General features: G+C 43.6%; 1 protein-coding gene across 5 annotated transcripts; it reads left to right on the forward strand.

The window, feature by feature from the left end:
- The first annotated feature begins 19 nt into the window (after positions 1–19).
- Positions 20–27,047, forward strand: LOC142571595 (maspardin-like). Of its 5 annotated transcripts, none has more exons than XM_075680087.1 (8): positions 20–297; positions 575–662; positions 3,441–3,602; positions 10,456–10,682; positions 12,948–13,056; positions 18,085–18,192; positions 19,853–19,993; positions 26,806–27,047. In XM_075680087.1, the coding sequence occupies exons 1-8, from the start codon at positions 281–283 to the stop codon at positions 26,890–26,892; spliced, it is 939 nt and encodes a 312-aa protein (XP_075536202.1). In that variant the 5' UTR covers positions 20–280; the 3' UTR covers positions 26,893–27,047. The 5 variants fall into 5 exon arrangements, with proteins under 5 accessions (XP_075536202.1, XP_075536205.1, XP_075536204.1 ...); XM_075680090.1 differs by having other exon boundaries at positions 20–176; XM_075680089.1 differs by having other exon boundaries at positions 20–165.
- Positions 27,048–27,277: the final 230 nt, after the last annotated feature.

Raw genomic sequence — 27,277 nt, forward strand, 5'->3', positions numbered from 1 at the left:
CAACTGAAAAACATAAAGAAACTCTTTGTAATGGTAGACGCTTCAGTGTTATTCTTTTTTAAGGTACTAAAATATGCGGCAGTGTGAACATAGTGTGTGAATATTGACCTGACACTTGACAATCGTCTGTAAGCTACTGTGCTACAGTGGAAACAGCAGGACCGTGTATGTGCGCGGTAACACCAGTTCGTACTTTGAAACCTGCGTGTTCCTTTCCGTACGTAGTACCCACGACTGCATTCAAGAAGCCTCCGCTTCGCATTAATGCTGCCCGCTTACTATGAGCGCCGAAAGAGTGTAAGTGTCATGTAATGAGACATCTTTGCGGCGTTGATTCGGCCCCTCGACACTTTAGATAAGCACGACGTTTGGGGGAGTTCGCTGGATTACTGGGCGAAGTGCTGTCCGCCCGACTTCGCGTGAACGTATGCAGTTACCGGTGTTTACAATTCCATCTCATCGTCTTGCCGAAGTGTTCAGCGCGGCATGTCACATGATGTGCGGTGACTGACTCCCACAGAGGAGCTTGTGTGTCTCGCCAAGCGCCGATATGCGGATTATTCTCTCATTTCAGGTTCAGCTTGCTGAGCAGCAAATCTTCAAGCGAAATCTCCCAGTCGCCGGAATATGCTAGCTTTAGAGCCACCATACCCCAGAGAAAGGTTCGTCCTGACGTTGCATATTTTTTTTCACCCTCCGTCAACCGAGGGCTTTTACTGTTATGTCTTGCGAAGCCATGTGCACTGCGCGAATTCGCTCGAAAGATTCTCTGCTGACAGGACATGTGCGTGCGCGCAAACAGTGCTGCTTCAAAAAATTGTTAAGACGTGACTGTTGCATATTAGGCAACGGTATACGGTATGCATGCATAATGAAACATGACACAACTGAAAGTTGTTTTGGACATTTCTGTTGAAAACTTTCAGTATGCTTACTTCCTTACATGTGTGGTAACAAACTGTACTGCAATAAACCTAGTATCGCCGTCTCCACATCAGTGGACAAACATTTTTTTTTTTTCTTGTGCTTACAAGGTTGGGACTGGGCACATGTATGAATAGCACATTTAGGTTGTGCTAGCATGACACTGTACGTTGAGGCGCATTCTTTGTGGTAGTATATGTCAGTAAGAGGAACATGTCTCTCATGTTAACCACTCACTTGATTCGTGCAAACTTACAGTGCATACTACTCACAGTTTTCCTAATAACTGATTTGTTACCATTGTAGATATCTTTACTGAGGTTGTTAATGTGATTGGTATGTTTTTTTTTTGTTGTTGTTGTCTGTTAACAAGGTGTTGACAAAGTGAAATCAGTAGCGCGATCTCGCAATAGAACAGGAAAGCTGGGCATATTCTTAATTACATTAGTGTGTTCAGTTATGAATTTATCATAAGGTGTTGTTCCAGAAAAAGTCACTTCACGAAGGTAGGGGGAAGTTAAACAGGGAACTTGGATGTGCACAGGTCAGTTTGGTTTCTGATGAGTCTATACGATTTGAACATAACCTCTGAACAGAGCACTACTTAAGGCATGCATATGCTGAAGTCCAAGGTGAACAAAACTGACGTGCATGTGCTAGCATGATTGTATAATGAAGTGGCTTATGATGAAAGTAGTAGATATGATGAGATGATTATAATTCCCCTATAATATTCATAGAAACACAAGCATACGAAATCTAATTTTAATGAAGGAAAATTTTTCCTTAATCTCACTCCTGCCTTTGACTGTCTGAGTGTCATGCGGGTCGAGGGGATGAAAGACGGCTAAAACAAAATAATTTTGATTCTGTGTTCAACTTCGTAGTAGCGAGGCTTTATTGTACAAATGTAAGGAAACTTATACTCAGTTTCAGTGGTTCTGTGAAGCAGAGTCAAGGCTATGCGACCTGTGAGCGCATATTCTTGCACAGTAAGATGTAGTGCCACAGTTCGGAATTTGTTGGACAACTACTTAGCCTTGACAAATGGTCTTGTTGGCAGAAGTTTACTTGGAAACTTCTCTGCGGGTTGCAGGGCAGTTTACCACATGATTTTGCTTCATTCTTGTAGGAAATGTTTATTGATACTCTAGGATACTGAAAACAGAGTTCTCCACTTGTTCAAATGAAAACATGCAGAAAAAAAATAATAATGGTATGCTGTTGTACACGCGTTAATTTGCATTTAAAAACTACAAAACAAAGAATACATTTAACAGTGGCTAAATTCATGTGTAGTTGGCACAGTCACAACACCATGGAGGACTCCCTCCTGGGTAGTGCTTCATCCTTTGTGAAAATGGAATCTGCAGACTAGCATGTGTGGTGTCGTTCTAAGCTGCTTTTGTTAAGTGAAAGGAACAAATAAATTGGTGTTGAACATGCTTGGGATCGTGTGAAAGAAGTGCAGTAAATGTGCACAAACTCTAAGGAAATGGATGCACTTAAGAATGCCAGTGAGTAAACTGTGTGCAAGTGTGTGTTGCAAGAGGGATCAAGAGATGGCACCACAATCCCATGTGACACGCTGGCCAAGTGCTCCTTCTGAACCCTTCGCTTCTGCTGTCTCTGCAATCCTCCTCCTCCTCTGTATCTCGATTTATCTTGAAATCGCATGCCTTTTTGGTTTCAAAGCTAATATGGGAAGAATTTTCTACTGAAGTGTATGCATTTAGGTTGGTTGGTTCATGACTTGAGCGGAAAAAGCGTAAGTACAGGACATGAGAAAGGGACAGGTAACAGCGCTGACTAAAAATCAAATGTCTATTATTTCGAGCAACAATAATATACGTAGCACTTTGCAAGGACCAGAAAACATGTGAATGATGGAAGTAAAAGTGTGTGATCACTCCAATAAGAATAAAGTCTCCTTCGGAAGGAAAGCTTTGCATCGCTAAGCATCGCCACTCTTCTGGATGTGGAAGGCATCAGAGGTGAGCCGTGTGCACTCATCATGGTAGTTAGACAGTATAGTGCAATATTTAAAAAGTGGCTCATAGTTGCAGTCACCACAATGCGTTCACAGCTGGCTATCTCTTCCTTGCTTGCTGACCTTATTTGACTGCTCACACATGCGATTATTCACGCTGTGCCCCGTTTGTCCGACATAGAATATTTTACAAACAAGAATTTTCTACTGCTGCTATCACAACAGCTGACCTCGCTGCGCAGTTAGTCTTGGTTAATGCTGCCACTGCCTGCACTGCAGCACTCAGCGCTAGCAGACGGCAGGGCATGGAAGGGCACGATTAAGATGCGTTCGCCCCCCCCCCCCCCCTGATTGGTCGAAAAAAACCTGTAATTTCCACAGTGCTGCTTGGAACTACTGAAACATAGTATACAATCTGCTTGTTTTTCGTGTTTTATGGTGAAACCTCTCGTAGTATTAGTACCATCACAGTTTGCCCTGCTGTAATAAATTGTAGATTGTTCAGTGTTCTCTATGCTTGTTTCAGGTAATAGTTGACGAAGGTGGCTCCAAAGTGTGGACATATTATGACCATGGGCCACGTAGCATCAGTTGCCCACTTGTTTGCCTGCCACCAATAAGTGGCACAGCTGATGTTTTCTTTAGGCAAATTATGGCTCTCACAGCAAGAGGATACCGGGTGATATCGGTAAGTTCACTGCTTGACACACTTGCATGCATTAAACAATAGCTCAGGTGCACATACATGTGTAATTCCTGCTTCATAAAAAACTGTTTTCAAAAAGGAAATTATTGCCATGTGTGTAAGTTGTATGTCATTCCTAATTGTGATAAATGTAAGTGTTTCACTATTTGTTCAAGTCGGACTTCGTTCCTCTGCTCAACATAAGTCAAACTTGGGAGAACTATGCTTTTAATTATTATCTACACTATTGTTTTGAGAACATACACAGTATATGCAAATAATTTTTCGAAATATTCAGAATCAGATGATTTTTTTTGTTTTTTTTTTGTTTTTTTTTTGCTCACTTTTCCTAAGTGAGTTGAACTTAATGGTGCTGACAACCAATTTGCGTGGTACCCATTCAGTTTTTTTTTTTTTTTGCGTAATGGAAAGCACCCTGGTCGGAGTGTCAAATTGTGAAGTGGTAACACAGAAAATGCTGTGGAAGAATTCATCTGATTTTTTTGATTGGCAGCAAGGATGTAGTCGTTCACTGGAAGCATGCTGAAAGCGGTGATAGATGAGTGCGATGGTGGTTATATGCCAGCATTGATGGGAGGCAGATGACAAGCACAGCTGTAACTGTGAGAAAGTATTATTTTGCTTATCAAGGTGATGCCCCTGCAATTCATTTTTTCCAAAGTGTTAAATGATTTTTACAGTAGTAGCTGCATGCTTTTTGTGGTTTCTTGACCAACCGATTCGGTCATTAACTCTTTCCCTACCATTGGGAAAATAAGTGTTTTTTGTAGGTTAAGCCGGATCTTTCTTCCTGAACAAACTACTGAACTCAATATTTTATGTAATACATAAACAAAAAGCAGAATGAATGCACTTTTGATGCATAAAAATTTTGTTAACGAGATATATGTCATAAAATAGATATAAATTGCCAGAATCAAGATTGTGGGACAAAATTTAACGTTTGTAAAGATGTGTTTCTATCTACTAAGAAAAAGATGTAATAAAAATTTAAAGAGATATACAAAATGTATTGCCGTCTAATAGACGCCATCTCCAAAAAAATCAAAGCTATTCATTGAACAAGGTATTCCACTACAAAAATTGAACTGCAAGCACTACAGTTAGGCATGCTGGGCTGTGGCCGCTGATATTCAGGGTTGCCATGTGTCGTTGTCACTCTCTAAGTCCAACGAAAAGGCAGCATGCTCAGACTCTCTGCTTCTTGATCCATCGATAAAATCAGCTGCAGATGCAGTGGAATTGCAAGATCTATCTTTCGAAGCGTGCGTGCGGCTCGCGGAGGCTACTATTTCTTGCTTTCTAGTTTGACTATCGCAAAACTTCGGAGCACATTAGAAAATCACCGCCTACCAGGAAAAAAGCAAACTGCCACGTGCACTTTAAATGACAAAAAAAAAGCTTTTCTTATGAATGTGTGGGGGTAGGTTGCAGAGGGATAAAAATTACAATTTGGCCAGGAATTTCTCTTTTTTTTTTTAACAAACAGATGTTTCCACAAACCAGCTAGGTCCTTCCTCCCCCCCCCCCTCTCTCTCTCTCTCTCTCTCTCTCTCTCTCTCTCTCTCTCTCTCTCTCTCTCTCTCTCTTTTTTTTTCTTTTCACGCTGTGCAGCTGTACCATGCAGAGATACATACTTGTCCAAGCTTCTGTGCTTCTGAGCCAGATATATTAAAAGTGCATATCTTTTGTACAATAGCTATCTCGTTGTTGTTTAACAGTGTTCCGAGAGCTAGAATCTCTGCGTATTGCTTGATAACAAAATTTTTTTCAACTACTTGTGCAAGGCAGTGTAGATAGGCATGTGCAAGAGTGCATGTTATCAAGGCACAGTGGTCCACTTCTGTTGGCATTTTTGAGTGAGCGATAACAAACACAGTTCTTTTTCTGTGAGGCTGACAGAAGGACTGTTTACGCATTTGTCCTCAAGCTGTGAAATTTGTAACCTTCTTGTATTTTTCTTGTTAGCTGTTAGCCATTGGTTCCCACCATTTCTGTTTTGTCAAACTGTATTGCCTTGCTTTTTTTTTTTTTGTTCATCTTGTCTTGATACCATTGTCAATGTTTATTCAAACGTTTACCATAAGGAAACCTTACGTAGTTAGTTCAGCATCATGTTGTATCACCTTTATCTTTTGTCTCTGTCACCTAACAGTGGGATTTAGGGTAGCCTCTAGGGGAGGGAGCCTTCATCAAAGTATATGGAAAAGAGAGGAAGGGGGGAGTAAGCCAACAAAGGAAACTAACAAGCTCAAAGCAATGGGTTAATATCAGTTTGTTGCTGAAGTGGTGTTCTCAGTAGGTCTGCCTTGCAACACACTCTTCATTGCAGCCTGCTAGTGACAACATCGAGTCTATACAATTTTGAATACTGACTGACTTAATTTTGATTTTAATGAATAGTGACCCCACAGTAATAAAATGTGATGAGAAATTCATGCCATAAAGAATTTACTCAACTGCTTTACCATTTTTCATTTGACATTCTCACCTATTGCATGTCCATATTGTAAAATTATGTGACCACGGCTTATTCTGAACTTTCAGCAAGAAATGAAATCAAGGAAGGGAGTGTGAAAGTGGAGACATTTACTGTAGCTTGCACTAACTAGGGCCCCCTAGAATCTGGAAAAAAAATTGAACTGTCATGTTCCTTTAACCATAGCAGTTGCTTCCAAGTATTTTGAGGCTATTAGAGGGCAGCTCTTAGGCTTTCGTTTCTGTGGCGAGCATAAGTGTCGTCCCTCGGCAACCTCGTAACCGAGCGAGTGAGCATGGCGAAGGATCAAAGAGCAAATGTGAAGCATGGATGAAAGACGGCGATAGCAAAGGGAGCACAAGGAGGAAGTTAGAGCAGGAGGGTATGGCGAAAGTGCGAGACGAAAAGCTTAGTGCCGTGCAAAACTTGCTCAGCGGCGACGATTGCTATGAGATGGTGCCAGAGTAGTGCGCGTTGTCCATTCATCGATGACACCACTGATACCATATATGGAAACAAAGCGGAGGCCTGTCTGCAGCAGCTGTGAATCATGCCCACTCGTCACCTACGCATTGCCTCTCGCAATCTCCCTATTAGCGGCACAGTCACACGGCACTTGGCTCCGTTTGCAATGTGCCGCATCAAACAGATTGTCCGTGCCAGCCAGTATATCGTAAAATGAAAACGTATGCAGCTGCGCTCAAATTTCGCATTAGGGAGTATCGTAATCGTCGGTGAACTTTTTTTCTCTTTCACAATTTCTAACATACCTATTGATTATATGCCTTACTTTAAATACCTTTGTGTCTTTGTGTGCTCAGACCTGTCCTGGTTCGTGCACATTGCTAATATTATTTAGTTGAATATTCATTTTTTTAGCTGCTTTCTTTTAGTGGTTTGCTTACATGTGTTCTTGAACTGCCTTATATATTAATCTGCTTTAGCCCTGCCATTGCCTACCTGTGTGAGTGGCCTAAGGTAGATTAGCAGTTATAGCAGTAATATAGGGCATTGCATGATCACAAGGACAAGAGAAATATTGTATGGTTGCAACTTTGAAGTGCGAGGAAGCTATACTGGCCATAACTTAGAACTGTATTCCAAAGTCAGCTGCTTTCCAGAGCCAAAGTAGTGATAGTAGCAATTTATTCCAACTAGGAAAAAAGAAAAGTATGTATGATAGCATGTCCTTGACATATGCCAGTTCCTAAATTCAAACATGCCACGACAGCTCTGTGGATACGGCATTCTTCTGCTGTGTACAAGGCTGCAGTTTATGCTCATGTACAATGTTTCAGGAACACACAGAAAAAAAAAAACCTAGCTGGTTAAAATTCATCCAGAGCCTTCGACTGTGGAGTGTCTAGTCCCCATGTTGCTTTGGTACATAAAATCAATAGTGAGTTTTAGTCAACTGTTTACAGTCCTCGTTCCACTCAGACCAGTGTATTCTAACAATTTGCACACAACTGCTCCGTGTTTCTGCTGAGCAGAGCAGAAGGCAGGAGAATGCCCTTGCTAAGGTACAGAGCGAGTTGAGTGGAGCGTAAATGTGTGTCCACTTCGCTTCTTTGCTGTTTTGCAGCCAAGCTGACTGTGTGTTGCTTACATCACTTGAAGACATGCTTATAAAAACAAAAAACAAAACACAGTTCTCAGCTGTGCTTGAGCACATAAAGCAGACTGTAAGTGATGCTTGGGTAAAACTGTCTTATCTGTCAATGTGTGAGTGAGTGAATCAATCAATCAATCAATCAATCAATCAATCAATCAATCAATCAATCAATCAATCAATCAATCAATCAATCAATCAATCAATCAGATTTAAACGTTGGCAGCAGACCTGTATAAGAGCCATTCAGAAGCGCCTTTTTATTTACTGCCGCAGTGATACATAGCGGCTTTCTCACTACATGATAACTATGCCAGTTATATGCTATCGCTTGAGCCTTAAACAGCAAAAACCAAGTGTGAAAGACTGATAAGTCATTTAAACTGGCACACAAAACATTTCTCTGACAGTTGCAGTTTTGAAAGGACTGTCTTGGACAAACTGATGTACAGATGTAAGGAAAGGAAAGAGCAGCACACCACCCAAATCAAAGCCCTGTCATTAATCATCAAAAGGTGTGGTCTTTATGATTTGAAGTTTTCAAGATACTTCTATGGTAACTGCTGCAGTGACTTAGTGGCCATGACATTTTGTTACTGGACACAAAGTCACAGGTTCAACTCCTGGCCACTGTGGCCATATCTTAAAATAAGGAGGAGGGGAGTGAGTTTTGGGTGCATATTGTTACACAAAAAATTAATGTTTGGTTAAAAGGGGGAGTTAGGTTTTAGACCACAATTTTTTTAAATCTTCGATTAATGGTGCTGAAATTTCGTACTTTCGTGTGCTTATTTTGAATATGCGATCCATTCTTATTGATGCGAAAGCATCAAATGGCCCATTGAGCAAGAAAGCCAGCATCTGTCGTCTGTAGCAGCGAAACGGCGTCTAAATTCCCATTGACTGCGACGCCACGTTACGACCTTGCCTCGGCTAAACAGAGCTGCAAAAAGGGAACATCTGCTGCCGTGTTAGCGCACCAGGTGTTGCGTCACGGAAGTGAGCATCGCTGCGACGCCACGTCACCCTCTCTCTCACTTTCGGAATTCGGTGCACGGTCCGTATCTCTCTTGTTTACCCCCACTGGGCATCAGGACTTTCAGTAGTGAAGTGAGACAGGATGATCTGCTTTTGTGCTGAGTAAGTGCGCTGTGGCAGTGTTGTTTCTAATGTTTCTGCACAGCAACTGCTGCTCGTGTAATTTTTCTGCTGTAAAGCTCAGTTCAAGTTCGGCGACTGTCATGTGTGCATTCTTTCTGTGTCCTGTTCTCAAAACACACCGTTATAACCATGTTCCATCACGCCAGCAGCCAACTAGCCCATTTAAGTCTCTTAATAGACTGCATATTTTAGATTAGCGCATAAAATTGCATATACATGTGTCTACAACTTCTCAGAACCATAACTTCACCCGTCATCGTGGCTTAGCAGCTGTGGCCTTGTGTTGGTAAGCACGAGATCACAAGAACAAATCCCAGCCGCCACGGCCACATTTCGATGGACACAAAACCCAAGAACGCCTGGGTGTCATGCATTGAGCGCACGCTAATGATCCCCATGCAGTAAAAATTAATTCGTAGCCCCCCAATACGGCGTGCCTCATAACTAGATCATGGTTTTGGCGCATGAAACCCAGATTATTATTTAATCTTAAACCAAAAGTTGAACGAAGATTTCTTTTGGTTCCAAGAACCAACTACCTCGTTTAACCTGGATTAGCAGATTATCTTTTCTACAATAGCCCCTAATTACCCTTACTGTGAGGAGGCTTGGTACACTATAAACGAAGCAGAAATGAAGGACAGGTGAAATGCCATTTTGAGATTCTTGCACCACCTCGTCATGGCACAATGGATTTTGACAGCATCTACTGGAGTCCAGATAATTGTTTATTGGCAGAAGGCTGCATTGCATTCTCAAGGTACCAAAGGCTCAACCTAGCATGTTATAAAAACATTTGCCTCACTAAAACTGCCCCATATGAGAAAACACATTGGAATCCATCACTTAAAGGCTACAATGTGAAAATAAACAATGGTATGTTTGGATTTCGTTTATGTCAGTAATAACCTTTTCCCACTGAATGGGCAGATATAGTTTTGAAAAAATGTGTAGCTGTCCAAACTGATTTAATGCCGCTCTTGAGTGTCCAAGAACCCCACATGTTCAAAATTAATCTGGAGTACTCCATTATAGCATGACTCATACTGCCGGTGTGACATTAGGATGTAAAATACCATTTTTGTGGACTGCTCACGAAACTCATCATTTGCCAAATGAAGACAGTGATACAGAGTTGAAGAATACGACTTTTGGTTGTTGTTGTTCAAAAAAGAATGATAAATGAGCACAAAGCCATGTTTGCAAATAAGCTTCCTCACATCTTTGTTTCAGTTTGAAAATCATGTTCGTACCCACTGCGGTAGCTTAGCGGCTCTGGTGTTGTGTTGCTCAGCTCGAGAGTTCGATCCTGGCCACAGCGGCTGCATTTCGATGGGCATGAAATGCAAAAACGGTCATGTGCTGAACTTAAGGTGTTTAAAATTAATCTGGAGTACCCCCACTGCAGCATACCTCATAATCAGGTTGTGGTTCTGGCACGAGAACCCTAGAGTTTTTTTTTTTTTTTTTAATTTAATCATGTTCTTTTGGATTGCTAGGAACAAGTGTGGTGGAGAAGCAGAATTGTTCTGTGATGAGATGCATAGCAGTGATGTGGATGTAATGAGCACTAATGTTTGCAGTTGGAGTACCCCGTGTACTGGACAATGCGCGAGTGGGTAGCTGGCTTCCGTAAACTGTTGGACCATCTGCAGCTGGACAAAGTTCACGTGTTGGGTGCTTCCCTGGGTGGGTTTCTGGCCCAGAAGTTTGCTGAGGCCACACACACATGCCCCAGGGTCCACTCCCTCGTGCTCTGCAATAGCTTCTCGGACACCTCTATCTTCTCCTACACAGACACCGCTGTGCTGTGAGTTCCAGTCTTGCATTTTTTACGGTTAGTCACACATATCTGCCAACGCTCCCAATTCTTCCATGAAGTTCACGAATTTGGGCTCATTTTACAATTTTACGATGGTTGAATCAAGTTTTATGAGAAATAAATTCTGTTCGCAAAAACTATTGCTCATCTGTCTCCAAACCTTTGGTTAGAAGCTTTCTGAAGGTGAAATAATGCCAGAGGGGTACTTAATTCGAGCAAGTTGATGCAGAATCCCAAAGCTGGCAAAACCGGCAACAGCAGTGTCATTGAAAAAGGTCACTCCGATATAAAAATAATGAGACGCTTGTCAGTCTCTGCTGTTGCAAGTGTGCTGCTGCTTGTTTGCTGCACCTAAAGGTAAATCATTGTTAATAAAGTGCCCATTTATCCCGCACTAGGCATGTGCCTAGGGCAAGCTTCAAAAAAATATGCGAGCCATCCCTCCCTCTTCCCCCCATGGTTGTGTCTGTGGTAGTACTGTGAATGTTAAAGTTCGTAGATTGGCTAGTATGATTATATATTACATAGCTGCTCAGTAGGAGCGCTTCCGACTGTGACAGCTAAAGCTTCCAAAGAGGTGCCTTGAGCCATGCACTAGTTGCTAGCATTCAGACTATCTGATGGCGTGAATAACTTTTCCATCTAGTGGAAACACTCACTTCATGGAATGCACATGCAGTGGTGTAGGGATTTGGAGGTAGCAGCAGAGATATAAGCGCAATTGTGGGGTCACTAAGCACACTAGTGAGGATATCAAATTAGCTGCTCCTGCAAGGGCAGCTGATTTTAGTCAACTTCGCATTAAATTTTCTGCAGTAGCCGGGGTGCTGGCTCGCTGTAGAGCTCTCACGCCAGTAAAAACTAAGCTACAAATTTATCATGCATTGTTTACCTCACAATTTAATTATTGTAGTTTAGTATGGGCGACCACAACACAAATAAACACGAATAAAATAATTACATTACAAAAGGCGCCCCTCCGGCACATTGCCAATACCAATCCCCTATCGACGAAAAAAACTTTGTCAGAGAAATACCAAGTTATATGGGTAGACCACCATTACAAGTATCGCATTTTACAGGTGTTTTATTTCGCAAAAGAAGAGTTAAAAAATTGGCTTACATCCATAGCGCCTTTGCAGCGCCATAAAATACCAGTAGTACATCTAAGAAACCCTGATCATTGGTATGTACCACGTTTTCACACTGAATACAAATTACAATCCATTGAACACAATTTACCTAAATCCTTAATAATTACGCTGACACTACTAATTTTTCTCGCAGGGAAATGAAGATGTGTTTGTTCACATGTAAACATATATATTTCATGTATAACGATTCTAATTGTGTGGTGCCCTTTGATATTTTTCTTAATCTTGTCAGATATGTTTGAATGTTGTCTGTTTCTGTATCGCAAGACAAGTATCCTGTCAATAGGCTTATATTTGAAAATGTTACAATTGTTTTTGTTTCGGGTTGAACTGCTTTTGAACTGTTTGATGTTACAAAGTACTCTCTGTTATTGCCCTACCATGTACAACAACGTCTATTGGGTCCAGTCAAGCTGCTTATGGCAGCTTTTAGCCCAGGAGGACGTTTCTAGTGTATACTAGAAGAATTAATAAAGTTGAAGTTGAAATTCATTCAACAATCACTTCTTGTAGTGTCTTTAAAAAAAAATGGGCCTTAATTGTGTCTTCTCGTGCATTAAAAAGTGGTCCCAACACTTAAGCAGTGAAGATCAGTGCCTTGAATAAGTGCAAAAAATATGTTCGGTTAGGAACTTCATGACCTCGTTGCTGTCACCAGCATATACAATTTCTTTCCCACTAGCTTGAAGAGCTAATTTAAATTCTACACGAGACGATCTTTTGCTATGCATGTAAAGTGTTTGCTTGCATTGCACTCATTCAAAATATTGACTCAATTCTTTGCTTGAATCAAGTATACTTGAAGGTTTCAGCAATCTACTATGCATTTCTTTGCACTATGATGTTGGTTCGACGTGCAGATGTGCAATCTTAGTTCATTTGAACTAGAAAGAATTACGAGCAGACAGCAGAGATTTTCATTAATCACCCCAGACGTGCAGAACATTAGCTTTTGGAATGTGCAATGCAAGAGCACAATGCAAATTTGTATTCTGGTGGCACTTTTATCTTTGTCATTCATTACTTTGTGTGCCACTTGCCAGGGCTTTCCCAGAAATGAAAAGAACTTTCAGCTTCTTTCATTTTTCTATTTTTGCAGGTTCTGGCTTTTTCCAGCAGTGGTGCTCAAAAGAATGGTAATGGGCAGCTACAGCCTCCATCCTGTACCCAATGACATAGCTGACTCAATCGATTTTATGGTGGAAAAGGCAAGGAATTTTCTCTTTGAACATTTCATGTGCATGCAGCATGATTTCAACCATGCATGCAGTCACCACCTGGTTTTTCAAATGTCTGATTTTTTGGACTTGCTCGGATATTTAGACTTGCCACAGGTGGCACTGTCACACACTCCATAAAAGCAATGCATAACAGCAACTGAAAATTTAGGCACCATACATTGTCTCACTTAATTTTTTGGGCAATATCCGCTGATGCGAGGTTGCAAAGATGACGTGCACGAACGTTGGCGCTGTTCAAGTTGCCACCCATATCCCCACTTTCATCAGTGAGCTGTTTTTCTACTTTCATATTGCTGTGCAACTGCTGCAAATATATAAGCGCCACCTTTTAGCCTAACCATAACCAGTAGCTGACGCCTGACGATGTAGCACTGGTTAAGCCTAGCAGCCAAGGCATTGGGAATTGTTGCTGTGACTAAAATTCATCCCTGTCTGGTGGGATTGCAGAGGATGAGCTGTTGCAGGGAAGCTTGCCACTAATATGTTTGTATGAGTGGCTACTGGTGACTAGGCCAGAGGTCACACGTGTGGGTTAGATTGATGGCTGTACTAGAAGTGGCCTTTGGCTTGACGTGGATGAACAGCCAGCAACTGCCACGCTTGTGCATACCAAATTAATTCTACACTTAAAGGGTAAGCTCATTTTGGGCCTAAAGTCCAAGCAAACTAGCCTTCCTAGCATAAATTCTAATAGAGAAACTAATGATGTATAAACTTAAATACAACTAATAGCCTATTAGTCTAATAAGTTCTTATAGAGTCAAACATTAGTCTACAGGTATTTGCTTGTTGGCAACCAATAGCCCAGGGAAAAATAACCATTGGGATTTACAACTAGTCTTTGGAATGAAAATGAGCCCGTAGGCTCAAGAGAGAGAGAGAAAAGGATGCATAGAAAGGCAGGGAGGTTAACCAGAGGCGGTTGCGGTTGGCTACCCTGCACGGAGAGAAGGGTGAAGGGGAGATAAAAAGAGAAATAGAGCGGAAGGGGGAGATAGAAAGAAATAGAGATGCGCACGACCAAACCGTGTACACTTCAGAGCGGTAGGGGGTGGCATTCTTAGTCTATCATCAAGCCCCGCAGATCGCAGGAACCTTAATAATGCGAGTAAGGCCTTCAGCGTGGATGTTCTGTGGGAGTACTGAGCTAAAGCTTTCAGTTCTGATGGACGATTGTCCAACTGGTCCAGTACTCTGCACAGCACTTGTCTCTGGGCGCTATATCGCGGGCAGACACAGGTAATATGTGCGGGAGTCTCATCAATGTTGCATGTGGCTCACGTGGGGCTGTTGGCCATTCCAATGACGAAAGCATGCGAGTTCGTAAAGGCAACGCCTAGCCACAGACAGCATGATCTGTTCACGTCGTAGTAACCCAAGCGGTAGGTGCATCCGTATGTCCGGAGACAACGAATTAAAATGACACATGGTGAAAGCGTTCAAGTCCCACAGAGGCAAAGTACATTCACGGGACATCAGTCGCAGCCCAGCCGTAGCGTCTGTTCGCGAAAGCGGAATCAAGATACGCTAACCACTTTCATGTGCAGATCAGGCGGCTTCGTCGGCGTGGTCATTCCCGCTGATGCTGCAATGTCCTGGAAGCCATTGAAAGATTATGTTGTGTCCCTTGTCATGACTGCGATGATACATGTGTTGAATTTCTTAGGCGGGTTGTCCATTAAGTCCATGGTGCATTGGGCTTTGTATGCCCTGAAGGGCTGCCTTGGAGTCACTAAAGACTGTCCATTGTTGCGGTGGTTCATGATTAATGAAATCAAGTGCAGCACGGAGTGCTGCAAGTTCAGCACCTGTTGATGTGGTCACACATGAAGTTTTTAATTTGATTTCTTCGGATTTTGCCGGGATGATGACTGCAGCAGCTGAGCTGTTGAGTTTTACCGAACCATCTGTGTAGACATGTTGCCGGAATCTGTACGTCGTGAATGTGTTCCAAAGTTGCTTGTTTCAAAGCTTGCAACGGCGCTCCAGCTTTCTTTCTGATTCCTGGAATTGTCATTTGCACTTGCGGCCGGTGCAGATACCACAATGGATCTGATAATCATGTAGCAGGCATAAATTCTGATGGCAAGTAGGACTGATGTCTTACAACACCTTTGGCAAAAGTTGAATATGGCCTTTTTGCTGGCAAGCAAGCAAGATGGTGTGAGGGAATCCGAGTCAGGTGTCGGATGTGTGCTCTCAGGACATCTGCATTTATACCGTAGGCTCAACAATTAAAAACCCTTTATGCGTGTGATGGTCACTGGGTCGCTGCACACAAAATTTTTGATGCTCAGTTTAAGAAGCTTGCTGATACCATAAACACACCATGACAATTCACTTCAATGACGTATACACCATTTCACTGGGCATGCTCATCAGCACACAGAAAGATAAATGCAGGAATAGCAAAACATGGGACAGGCACTGCCTAACAATCTAACAGCTGAGCATTCATTGGAAATGGAGGAAGGAATACCGTGTAGATTTGTGCAAGGGCTGCACTTTCTCTTTTACAATTATGACGAGGTGTGGTCGTTGCACAGTACTGAACCTTTTGGACAAGGTCGTGCTGGCACAGCCAGCGGCTACTGCACACCCCAGATCCCCAAATGTGCCATTGCATCCGAGGTCAATGCACAGCTCTCGCCATCTAGTAGGGGCACACGGAAGCGCGCAGTGTGCGAAAATTCCGATGCGCGCTTGGCATCGGGGCACCGAACACGATTGCTTCTCCGATCGAAATTTTTCCCCAAATTTCGGGCTGCCAAGTTGGGTGTGCAGCCCTTACACGGGTCTATACAGTATATGTAGGGTGATAAAGGAGCTGATATAAGCCCGTCAGGGGCTGTTGTGCATACAGTTGTGCATGCCAGGATAGTGCATCAAAAGCAAAAGCACTAATAAAAATAATGATTTTTAAATGGTGTCACATACATATTGAAATGCTTCCTATTGGACCTGTGATGTAACTTTGAATAATATATGTAAAGTGTTGTAGTATTAAACGAGCTGGAGAGTAGACAACTGGGTGTTTTGCTCTTTGTGCCAGTATATGTTTTCATGTAGTGAGCCGACTTTTTTCAGTGTTTTTAACAATGTTTTACATCAAGCATACTTTTTTAGTGACTGGACAGGTACTTTTCAAGTGTGCTAGGCATGAAATTGTTGATACAGTGTTTGAGACATGAAGCTGTACTCTTTTCATGATTCTGGAGATGCAAAAAATTTGGTGAAACTAAATCTTATGTGTACAAAATTAATTGGCACCTGAAGGAGACATTTATTGTGCTGTAGGAAGGAGAATACCTACCTATATGTAGAGGAGTTTGTGTCTCTGTTTTTGTCATCTAAATGTGCAAAATACACCGAGAATTTCCTCAGTAAAATATTTTCTGTCTTTGGGCAGAGCAATGGAAGTGACCTTCACCCTAAGCCACCTTTGGCTTCATGTGGAACTTGTACAGACAGTTCCTGTCAGATGTGAAGCGGAGGTGTAAGCAGAGGTGTCTCAGCCTATACTCAGCACTCATATAAAAAGGGTTAAAAGCTTGAAATTGGGTTTGCTTCATTCTTCCTTTATCTTACACCGTCATCATGCCATCGTTACCATGCCATTCTCATTCTCAGCTTCACCTATGCCATATGGCAAAGAAGAATTACATGCTGCCCACCTGCCAGATGTGCCAGCTACCGAGATATCATGCAGCTTTAAAGCTTGATAACTTCTGTAGGGCTTTAAGATCCATGGAGACTGTGAGAGAGGAGGCATTTGTGCATGTATTTTGGAGGCCAAAGTGGGCAATAATCTCTCTCTCTCTTAATTTATTTATTTACATCTGGCTACCCGAATGCTGCCAGAACCACCTGGACAATTTTGGTCTGGCTACGTTCTGGAATTGTTATTGACTTGAATGCATGGTACCATTTGCACTGCTAGAACACACAAGCTCCAAACTAACAAAGTTTTTGGCTGCAAGTTTCACTTCATTAAACAAACTTTTAACTGAATCATGAAAGCATGTGGCATGATTTTTAAAGAGGCGAGTTAGTAGCAATGATATTACAATGAAATCTTTCCTGTGTCAATTGCCACAGTATGCAAAATAAACAATAAGGTGACAGAAATCTGAAAGCTCATATTACCTCTGCTTCTTATATAATGATAATATTAATTATGAAGCACACAGGAGGCTGCAAAAGATGACTATGAAATGCTTGTGTGCTTCAAGAAATCTGTAATGTTGTATAGAAGAGACCATTTAATGGACATTACTGAAACAGTTCAGAGCCAAGTAGCTAAATAAATTGCCTTTTATGGCAGGTTTAATGAGAATCAACTTGCTGTCTTTGTATTGAATTTCTTGTGGTGTAAATGACAAAATGTCAAGCTACTGTTATAGTAAGTACATTGGTCTGCAGGATTTCTGTTCTTAAATAACGACTTTATTATAATGAGGTTCTAGTGCAGTAAGCATTCTAGCGAGACAATAATATGCCGCCAATAGCATGGTTTATAAAACCTATTTTGTCTTTATGGCCACGTCTGCGATTAGCACCAGGTTTTGTTTCCTGTAGTATACAAGGCATTGTGTTAGTTTCATGTAGATGGACTTTTTCCCCAAGTTACCCTGCCCTTTGGATTCATAAAGCAAACATTCCTGTGAATAGCTTGTAGTGCTTGATATGAAATAGAAGTTTTTTGATGTTTTTGTTGTTGTTGCATGTACAAGTCATATTTTTGTCTTGAGCAGTTTAATAGTACACCACATTCTTACTGCTACACGCTCATGGCACTGGTACAGAAGCTTCACACTGAAACAGAAGTAGCAAAAAAGAAAGTTGGGGGGGGGGGATGTAGACCTCAACATGAATCTATCTTGGTTCAGTAGTGGAAATGAAAGTCCACTGCCAGTGTTGTTGCCATAGCATTTGCACTTAATGCTGTTTCTTTACTTTTGGTGTTTATGACTTATTTGTCTTCGCTTTTTTCAGCTTGAAACTTTGTCACAGTCAGAGCTTGCGTCACGACTCACATTAAACTGCATGAACTCCTACGTGGAGCCCCAATACTTGGATGGCATTCCTATTACGATAATTGATGTGAGTTCTTCAACATAAAAATGTTTCACTCCGTGGTGTTTCTTGTATACTACAGTGCATGTTGTCCTGAGCATGGAGGGAGAGATTATGTTCGAATCTGTGCTGGCCAAACACAGCAGTTGAATATCTTTGTTGTCGAGCCAAGTATCTCGAGTATCAGTATCACTATTACACACCATTCTGTATTTCATCAGGTATCTTATTAGGCAAATGCATGTGCTGAAGAAAGGTACATTTGTGAGTGAAATAGCAGTGTGTACCTGTATGTCTGTGATGTTTTATTCGAAAAGGAGTTCCTGTGCAGTGCCTCGTAGTTATAGTCAAACATAAGTGAAGTTCTATTCAGCTGCAGATGTTTTACAGCACTGTGTCTTCAATTCTCAACTGTATCTTGAATTTAATTGCAAATTTAGGAACAGACTTATTTTTTCGAATGCACTATTCTTTTAATTGTTCTGCATCCTGCTTAATTGCTTGTGTGCATGGGTTTCTTCCTTTAGTCTGTACCTATTCTGCGTAAGTGTAAGATATCACTTTAGATGGACCACATATTCCTTGAGTGCCACTTAAAAGGTTGTGCCTTAAACCTGATCTCTCTAGCTATGTGGGTGATTTTTTTTTCTTTATATGTTATATGTGACATTGAAAAGCTGTGAGCAAAACGAGACCAGGGTAAAAGCGGGAGTCAACATTTTGACAAGTGGACTTGTCTTTTTCAAGGTGACATATGCTTTCCTCGGCACAGCATATATACATAGGGTTCCTCTAACGAGGAGAGGGGGTAAGGTGGGTGGGTGCGGCAACAACTTAAGGTGTGTTAGCGGTGAGGGTGTAGAATTGAGAATAAAGGAGTGCTGTGTACAAGGCCGGTGACACGGCCGTGTGTCAGCTGGCGGGTCAATGGCCATGCGCACAGCACCCCTCTGTTATCTGCTTCGCTGGAGGTTGTGGGCTATTGTGTCTCTGAGAGAGATAATAAAGGGAGTGGCAGAAAACGGTGTTCGTGAAAAAAAAGTTACTGAAATGGAATAAATATATAAATAAAGAAAAAGAGAGAAAAAGAAAGGAAAGAAAGGGAGAAAAAAAAAGAACCCCCACTAAGCAACCAGACTAATGTCTCCTATATGTTGAAATTTAGCATAGCGAATATTCTAAAGCTCCCTTTGAAATGTTTATGCCTATTGGTTGCAATGTCCTGAACTTATGAATAAGGTATGATTCTCGATTTTCTTTCTCGTTCATACTGGAAATTTGACTGTAAGATGTAGGGTTCATCAATGTTATGACCTGGTTGGTTGAAATGCTCGCAGTGGCTTTGGGAATCCTTTTAGCTGTGTCCGCACAATGTCCGTTTAATTGTTTCTTACAGAATGAACAATTCTACACCCTCGCCGCTAACACACCTTCAGTCTTTGCTGCACCCACCCGCCTTACCCCCTCTCTCCGTTTTAGAAGAACCCTACCTATATATACTGTGACGAGGAAAGCATATGTCGCCTTGAAAGAGACAAGTCCACTTGTGAAATGTTGGCTGCCGCTTTTACCTTGTTCTCGTTTTGCTCATTGTCTTGAATCTCCATCTCCCGCCTTCCCTGTGTTTTCCCTGAAAAACTGTATAACTGCAATTCTTGCTTTCTTCTTTTTATTTTTTTATTCCCAGGTGTTTGACAGTAGTGCACTAAAACAGGAAGTGAAGGAAGAGCTCTACAAACTCTATCCACATGCTAAACGGGCCCACCTGAAACGAGGTGGCAACTTCCCTTTCCTGAGCCGCAGTGATGAGTTCACCATGCACCTTCAGGTGATTACCAGCTGCACAGTCAAGCTCTCACATTGGCGAAATGGGCACATGTTGCTGAGGCTGATTACATAAATGGTTCCTCCAACAAAATTTAAAAAATAATATGTGAGTGCGCTCATGCACTATCATAGTGCAGCCCTCTCAACCATGTTTTGAGCAAACAAAGCATTGTGGTGGCCTGATTCTCAGAGACAGCAATGTGTCCTTTCTGCGTACCTTCGTAGAAGGTACTGACTTCGGCATGGTTCACTTGTACGCTTCATTCGTTTGAAACACAGTGGAGAGCACTGCAATATGTTAACATCAGTGCACTTGCATGTTGTTTATGTGTATATATATATATATATATATATATATATATATATATATATATATATATATAGTCTTCAAATGCCGAAACAAAGTACCACTCAGGAGGTATGTTGCCACAAAAAACTGGGTTGGTTGTTGCTGTACATCCTTCACAACATAACCAAATGCACTTGGCCCTAAAGTGAATATTAAAATTTGTTTCATAATTCACCTTGGTTAATTAACTAAGCGAAATGTAAAAAATACTCCGATTAGCACCACATGACTGCAAACAATATGTATTTGATTTCATTCAGCTGCGGTTCACCGCTTTTTATGATACTTGGATCAGGTTACGTGAAACACCCAGTATATCTCTGTTCATGGAAAGGAATCCTTATGGCAACTCATATGCTCAACCATTAATTTTATACCTGCATTGCTTGGGCTGGTTTATTGGCAATAAGTACCCGTTTCCTTAAATATAAGGATGAATCGGAAAGTCCTTGCCCCCCCCCCCCCTTTTTTTAAGCCAAATTATGGCTGTAACTACGAAGTCAACATATCCCTTCCCAGCGGTGGACCTCTCTTGGACCAGCCTGACCTTATCTGCCGGTAGCTCCGCGGCACGGCGCTGCTGTCAGCTGTTGAAGATGGCGGTTGTGCTCCACACATCAATGGCGTATGAGTAATGAAGTGTGATTCATTTTCTATGGAGCAAGGAAAGAACACCCATTGAAATTCACAGGGGAATGTAGCCCACGTATGGGGAAAATTGTCTCACTTTGAGAAGTGTGAGGTGGTGATGTCAGTTCGCAAAAGGCAGTGAAGACTTGCATGACAATGAGCATTCGGGGAGGTCGTGTGCGTCACTGACTGACAACAGCTCCGGTTATTTTGCTGGGAGAGTTTGGACTGCCCACCATACAGCCCAGACCTCATCCCTAGTGATTTCCACGTTCTTGGTCCACTGAAGAAGTTCCTGGCAGGACAGTGATTCTCATGCAACGATGAAGCCAAGGCAGCAATCCGATGGTGGTTCCACAGTCAGCCGGACAAATTCTACCTCAGGGGCATCTCAAATTTAGTGCTGTGATGGGACAAATATCTGAACCGGTGTGGGGACTATGTGGAAAAATAGTGTAAGGTATGTAGAATATTGCATATATTTGTAATTACCTGTATGTACCTCATTTTGGCTAACAAAAAATAGGGGCAAAGACTTTCTGATTTGCCCTTGTACAAGTGTCATTTATGCATTGGCACAAGGGAAAAAGTTAATGGCATAAAGATGCGATAAAGAATCTTCTAGAATGCCAGTTACCGACAATGCGGTATTTATGTGAGGTAGCATGACTAGCTGAATATAAGAAATACATAGGTCATTAAGGAATGCACAAAATTATTGTGGCTATGGGTAAAATAATTTATAGCGACTATAATTTCTACTTTGACATCCTCGAAACTACGAGTAACAGTACTATTTTGTCTTGACCACTTTATATTTGTGCTCAACATCAGTTGATGAGCATTCTATAGGTTCAAGACAAGGTTCTTCACAAAGCAAACTTTGCTTGAAATATGGCAACTAATGCTTTGTGATTTACTTACAGCTTTCACCAATAAGTTGCATTTACTCTTGAAAATTGCACTCATAAACTTGTGGCGATGCACTCTCCGCAACATTTCTACGCAGCCTCTGCCTCGTCATTGCCCACTCTGGCTAAGCACGGCTGTGACCAGCACTGCATGGCCAATAAGGAACACCGCCACTCCAGCGGCACCGCCTTCCGCCGGCGACACAGAAGATACAAAAAGCAGGCTGCATGGCTTGAGAAACACACTTGCTAACCGGATGTGCAAAGTGCAGTATGATCACCTGCTACTGATGCTGAGGCAATAAATCGCTATCCTTTTTCTATGTTGGGATTCATTCCTCAGTCAATGCAACTTCCCACATTGGTGACCCATACAAGGGACATGATGCATTGCCAGGGACCACCAGGAGGCCCTTCAGCAACAGATGCAGCTCTGGAGCCAGCTCTGGACGCAGCATGAGATGGTCCAAAAGCAACAGCAGCAGTTTCAGGAGTAGCAGCACTAACTCAATGATGCGATGCCATGCAGCAGCATCCTGGCAACGCCAACACAATGCCAGCCACGCCTACCGGCTCCTGGCGTCTGCCATGTCACTGTCAAGCTTCCGTCATTTTAGGCAGACTTGCCTGAGGTATGATTGGTGCAAATCGAGGCCCAGTTCTCCCTGGTGCGCATCACCCAAGACTGAACATGCTACAATTAGGTTGGTGCCCACCTGGACACCCTCTATGCCAACGAGGTACAGGATATCCTCGCCAGCCCACCAGTGGCCAACCTCATCGAGATCTCTTTGCTGCCATTGTAGCCCCCCGTCGAGGCTGTCGCCGCACTGCTGGATACCACAGAGCTTGCACACCGAATTGACGATATCACCGAACAGCTTAGCTCCATTCAGAGGTGTCTGCATCAATGCCCACTGACGTGCCCCCGCTACCGCTCACCGAGCTATTACCGTAACACCAGCTCATTGCAGCAGCCTGGTGACACCTGCCGATGCTACTACCATCAATGCTTTGGGGACAGAGCCCTACAATGCCAACTACCCTGCTCCACTGGACATCAGGGAAATGCCAACAGCAGTTAATAGACACGACTGCAAGCTGCCAACCTGGAGGCCGCCGCATCTTTATCAGATCAAATAACAAGGCCGGAGTTCCATGCCAACTGCGGCTCCGACATTTGCTGCTATCCACGAGCTCATCTATAAGGTCGCTATCCATCTACGCCTTTCGAGCTCAGTGCTGCGAACTAGTCCACCATCAAGGCCTATGGCTCACTCCATCTGCACATCCAACTACAAAACCTGCACAGTGACTTCCATTGGAACTTCATCATCACCGATGTCATCGAGCCAATCATCGGCTCAAACTTTTTGGCACACCACAACCTCCTTCCGGACTGCTGCCACGACTGACTCATTGACGCAACAACGGGACTTTCTTCGCCAGGCCAGCGCACGACCACCCACCAGCTCAGCATTAAAGTACTCTGTGTGGAAAATCCTTCGCCATCCATTCTTGCCGAATTTCCCGGGTTGACGCGTCCTAGCAGGCTGCCACGGGATGTGCGACAAACCACTGTACGCTACATCCGGACCACTTGGGGCCCTCTAGTTTTCTGCTGCGTCTGTTGCCTTGGTCCAGACCGCCTGTGCATCAACAAAGCAGAGTGTGAAGCCATGGTTTGTGAAGGAATTGCTTGCTGCTCCAACAGCCCATGGGCCTCACTGCTTCACCTTGTCCAGAAGAAGACCGAAGGCTGGTGACCCTGTGGGGACTACCGCACGCTCAACACCGCACCATCCCCTACAGCTACCCTATCCACCACATACAGAACTTCGCCCACCGCATACATGGCTGCCACGTCTTCCTTGTGCTAGACTTGGTGAATGCCTACATGCAGATACCCGTCAATGTGGACGACGTCCCAAAAGCTGCAATCATTACTCCGTTTTGCTTGTTCGAGTTTCCGTTCATGAGCTTCATGAGTTCATGAGCGGTCTCAACTTCTGCTTCGTCCGTCTTAATGATTTATTGGTCTTCTCCCGAAATGCCCAAGACCACCCTAGGCATTTTCGTCTACTTTTTCAACACCTTAATGACCATGGCTTACTCGTCAATATCTAAAAGAGTACTCTCGGTGCCCCCATCATCACCTTCCATGGCCAGGAAATCTCATCAGGCGAAACTCGACCCTAGCAACACCGCATCTTAGATCTGCAATATTATCTTCAACCTTCCACCGCTAAAGACCTTAGCTGTTTCGTTGCCATGTTCAACTTCTACAGGTGCTTCTTGCCGCACGCAGCTGACTACCAGGCTCCTCTTCATGGTGCCTTGACTGGTTTACAGGGAAACCAACCCATCACCTGGACACCAGCTTTAGTCAAACTTATCGAGGAATGCAAAGTCGCTCTCTGCAACGCTGCACTTCTCTCTCATTCCATGCTAGGTGCTCCCTTGGGGCTCTTCACCGACGCCTCCAGCTTTGCCATTGGCACTCCCCTTATGCAACGCGAAAACAATACTTGGCGTCCCTTGGCGTTCTTTTCCAAGAAACTCTCCACTCAGAAGATGTCCCCTTCCACGGCCAGCTCCACCGACACAGCTACCACTCCTGCCCAGACGAACTGGCCAGCTTGCTAGAGACAGCTTCTCGCCATATACGAAGCAATTCAGCACTTTCACCATCTTCTCGAAGCAGAGCACTGCACCATTTACACCGACCACAAACCTCTCATAAAGCAGTGATAAACTTTTGCTGGTCCAGCCAGAACCAGCTCTCGTTCATTGCCTAGTTTACCAACGATGTCCAGCATGCCATCAGGAAAGATAATATGGTCGCCGACATGGTTTCACATGTATCAGCTATCAGCTTTTCGCCAATAACAGCTGACATCATCGCTGAGGCTCAGACAATGGACACTGAACTGCATCAACTCCTCAAGGTTGGGTATTCGCTGCAGCTGCAACAAGTCTCCATACCTGGGCTGACAACCACTATCTACTGCAACATGTACACAGGACAAGCCAGGCCCTATGTGCCCTTGTCCCATCACCGTGGCCTCCTCAATCAGCTGCACAACCTGAGCCATCCCGGCATCTGTGCCTCTACATGCCTTGTGGCTGACTGCTACGTCTGGCCCTACATGCAGCGTGACTGCCGCACTTGGGCACCTCCTGAATTCAATGCCAACGCACCAAAGTCACGAGGTATGTCACTTCACTGCTCGGAGCATTCCCTCAGCCCTCTTGTCAGCTTCAGCACGTCCACCTTGACATCATAGGATCGTTCCCCCCGGCCGGACCTTATCACTACTGCCTCGCTGCCATCGATTGATATACTCGATGGCCTGAGGCATGACCCCTCTAGAGAATCACCACGGAAGACATCGCCTCGGCGTTCACTGGCTGGATCTCTCGCTTCGGCTCCCCTCGCCGTGTCACAACCGATCAAGGACAACAGTTTGAATCGCAGCTTTTCAGGCTCCTCAGGCTCACCATAGGGTTTGAGCGCTTGAGGGCCACCAATTACCACCCTTCTGCCAACAAGATGATCGAACACTTCCACCGACAATTCAAAGCAGCCATCACGCGTTACCAGGACTCAGCCTGGCTTGAGGCTATCCTAGCGATCACCCTAGGTCTTCGCACCACCTTCAAGCTGGACATTCAGGCTACACCCGCAAGGCTCGTCTGCAGGTAACCACCTGTCTCCCAGGCGTATTTCTTGGTGCACTGCCATCTAACATCACCACACCAGATCCCACCGATTTCATTGCCCGGCTCTGACGCACCATTGCTGCCCTCCGCCTGTCACCTGCAGTGCATCACTGCAAGCCTAAGCCTTTCGTTTTTAAGGACCTGGCAACATGCACACACGCTTTCCTCCGCGATGACACAGTCCGCAGGCCTTTCTGGCTGCCTTACACCGGACCCTACCAGGTTGTCCACCATGACAACAAAAATTTCACCCTGCACGTGAGCAGGAAGGACGTCTGCGTTCCTATTGACTGGCTGCAGCCAGCATACATTACCTCCGACGAACCAGCGATACCCAGTGCACCCTCAGACGTCCATCCACAACCCCCAACATTGCAGCCTGCTCCAGTCACTACACGTTATGGACGTCGGTTTCGCTTCAGAGATTTTCACAAGCCCTGAGGGCTTTCCACTCTGGGGGGTGGTTATGCGGCAACGCATTTTCCACAACATTGCTGCACAGCCTACACCTCGTCATCGTCCACCCTGGCGAAGCACGGCTGTGTGCTGCACTGAGCACCACCACCGCAGTGGCACCACGTCCCGCCGGTGACAGGGAAGATACAAAAAGCCGGCTGCATGGCTTACAAAACACTTGGTAATTGGACACGCAAAACGCCGGTACGATCACTTGCTACTGATGCTGAGGCAAATGCTGCTGTACTTTTTCTATGTTGGGATTAATTCCTCAGTCAACTCAACTTCCCACAAACTCATTTGCTGCAGTGATTGCAAGTTTCGTTGTCACAATGTTCAAATAATTTGGATGCATGGCACGGGCATGGGCACGGGCAATATGATTAAGTTAAGGCTCTGGGCATTTAATACCATTAACCTTGCACATAACATTAACAGCTTCGTAAGTATGCAGTTGAGCCTGGAAATTGCGTGGACTTCTTTATGTTCAGTTTGGTCTTTTTATGGTGCAAGTTGCATAATTTCATGGCATTAGATACCTTGACTATTTTGAAAGGTAAGCATTTGCCAAACTGTTAGGCCATACCGGCTGCCTATGAACTGCCTTCAGAAGCAGTGAACATATTGCAGGTGTGTACATCTGTATGTGCACAAGCATGCACATGCCCTTCTTATGTTTGTTAACTGCCTTTCAGAATAGAGTGAAGCTTTTTTTTATCTCCCATTGCAAACCTCTTGTTTCAGATCCACCTACGTCAATTTGATGGCACACGTTATGCTGCACGAGAGGGAGTCGAGTCAGCTCCAAAGAGCATGTCTGCTTGCTCCTGATGAGGCCAGCATACCTCGCCAAACCAGTGCCTTGGATTCTTTTACTGGTCTCTGTACAAATGCTGCTTTAATACTGTTTGTTTTTAATTTACAAGCAAAGGACTGTATTGTGAATGGTTTACGCCAAGAAATACAAGAATTACTTCCTTTTCTTTTTTCTGTGCCACTTTTCCTTCAGTACTATACCTTGACATTTAGAAATATAGGTAAACTCTGCAAATGTGTTCTAGGCTTCTAAACAAAGACTTGCCTGGTACAAATGTGTGAGAGCTGTACTTGCATAATGTTAAGACCATAGCTGCCTAGAAACATGCTGTTCTGAACCAAGAGAACAAGGTTGGCCCTACTTTCATTTACATTTGCATCAGCTGAAGATTTTAGAGCA

The sequence above is a fragment of the Dermacentor variabilis genome, chromosome 2, assembly GCF_050947875.1.
Source record: "Dermacentor variabilis isolate Ectoservices chromosome 2, ASM5094787v1, whole genome shotgun sequence".
In the NCBI taxonomy this organism is placed as follows: Eukaryota; Metazoa; Arthropoda; class Arachnida; order Ixodida; family Ixodidae; genus Dermacentor; species Dermacentor variabilis.

Coding starts and splice junctions, on each gene's coding strand:
- LOC142571595 (XM_075680087.1), top strand. Junction 13,057..18,084: donor TCGATTTTATGGTGGAAAAG/GCAAGGAATTTT, acceptor CGCTTTTTTCAG/CTTGAAACTTTGTCACAGTC. Junction 19,994..26,805: donor AGTTCACCATGCACCTTCAG/GTGATTACCAGC, acceptor CTCTTGTTTCAG/ATCCACCTACGTCAATTTGA.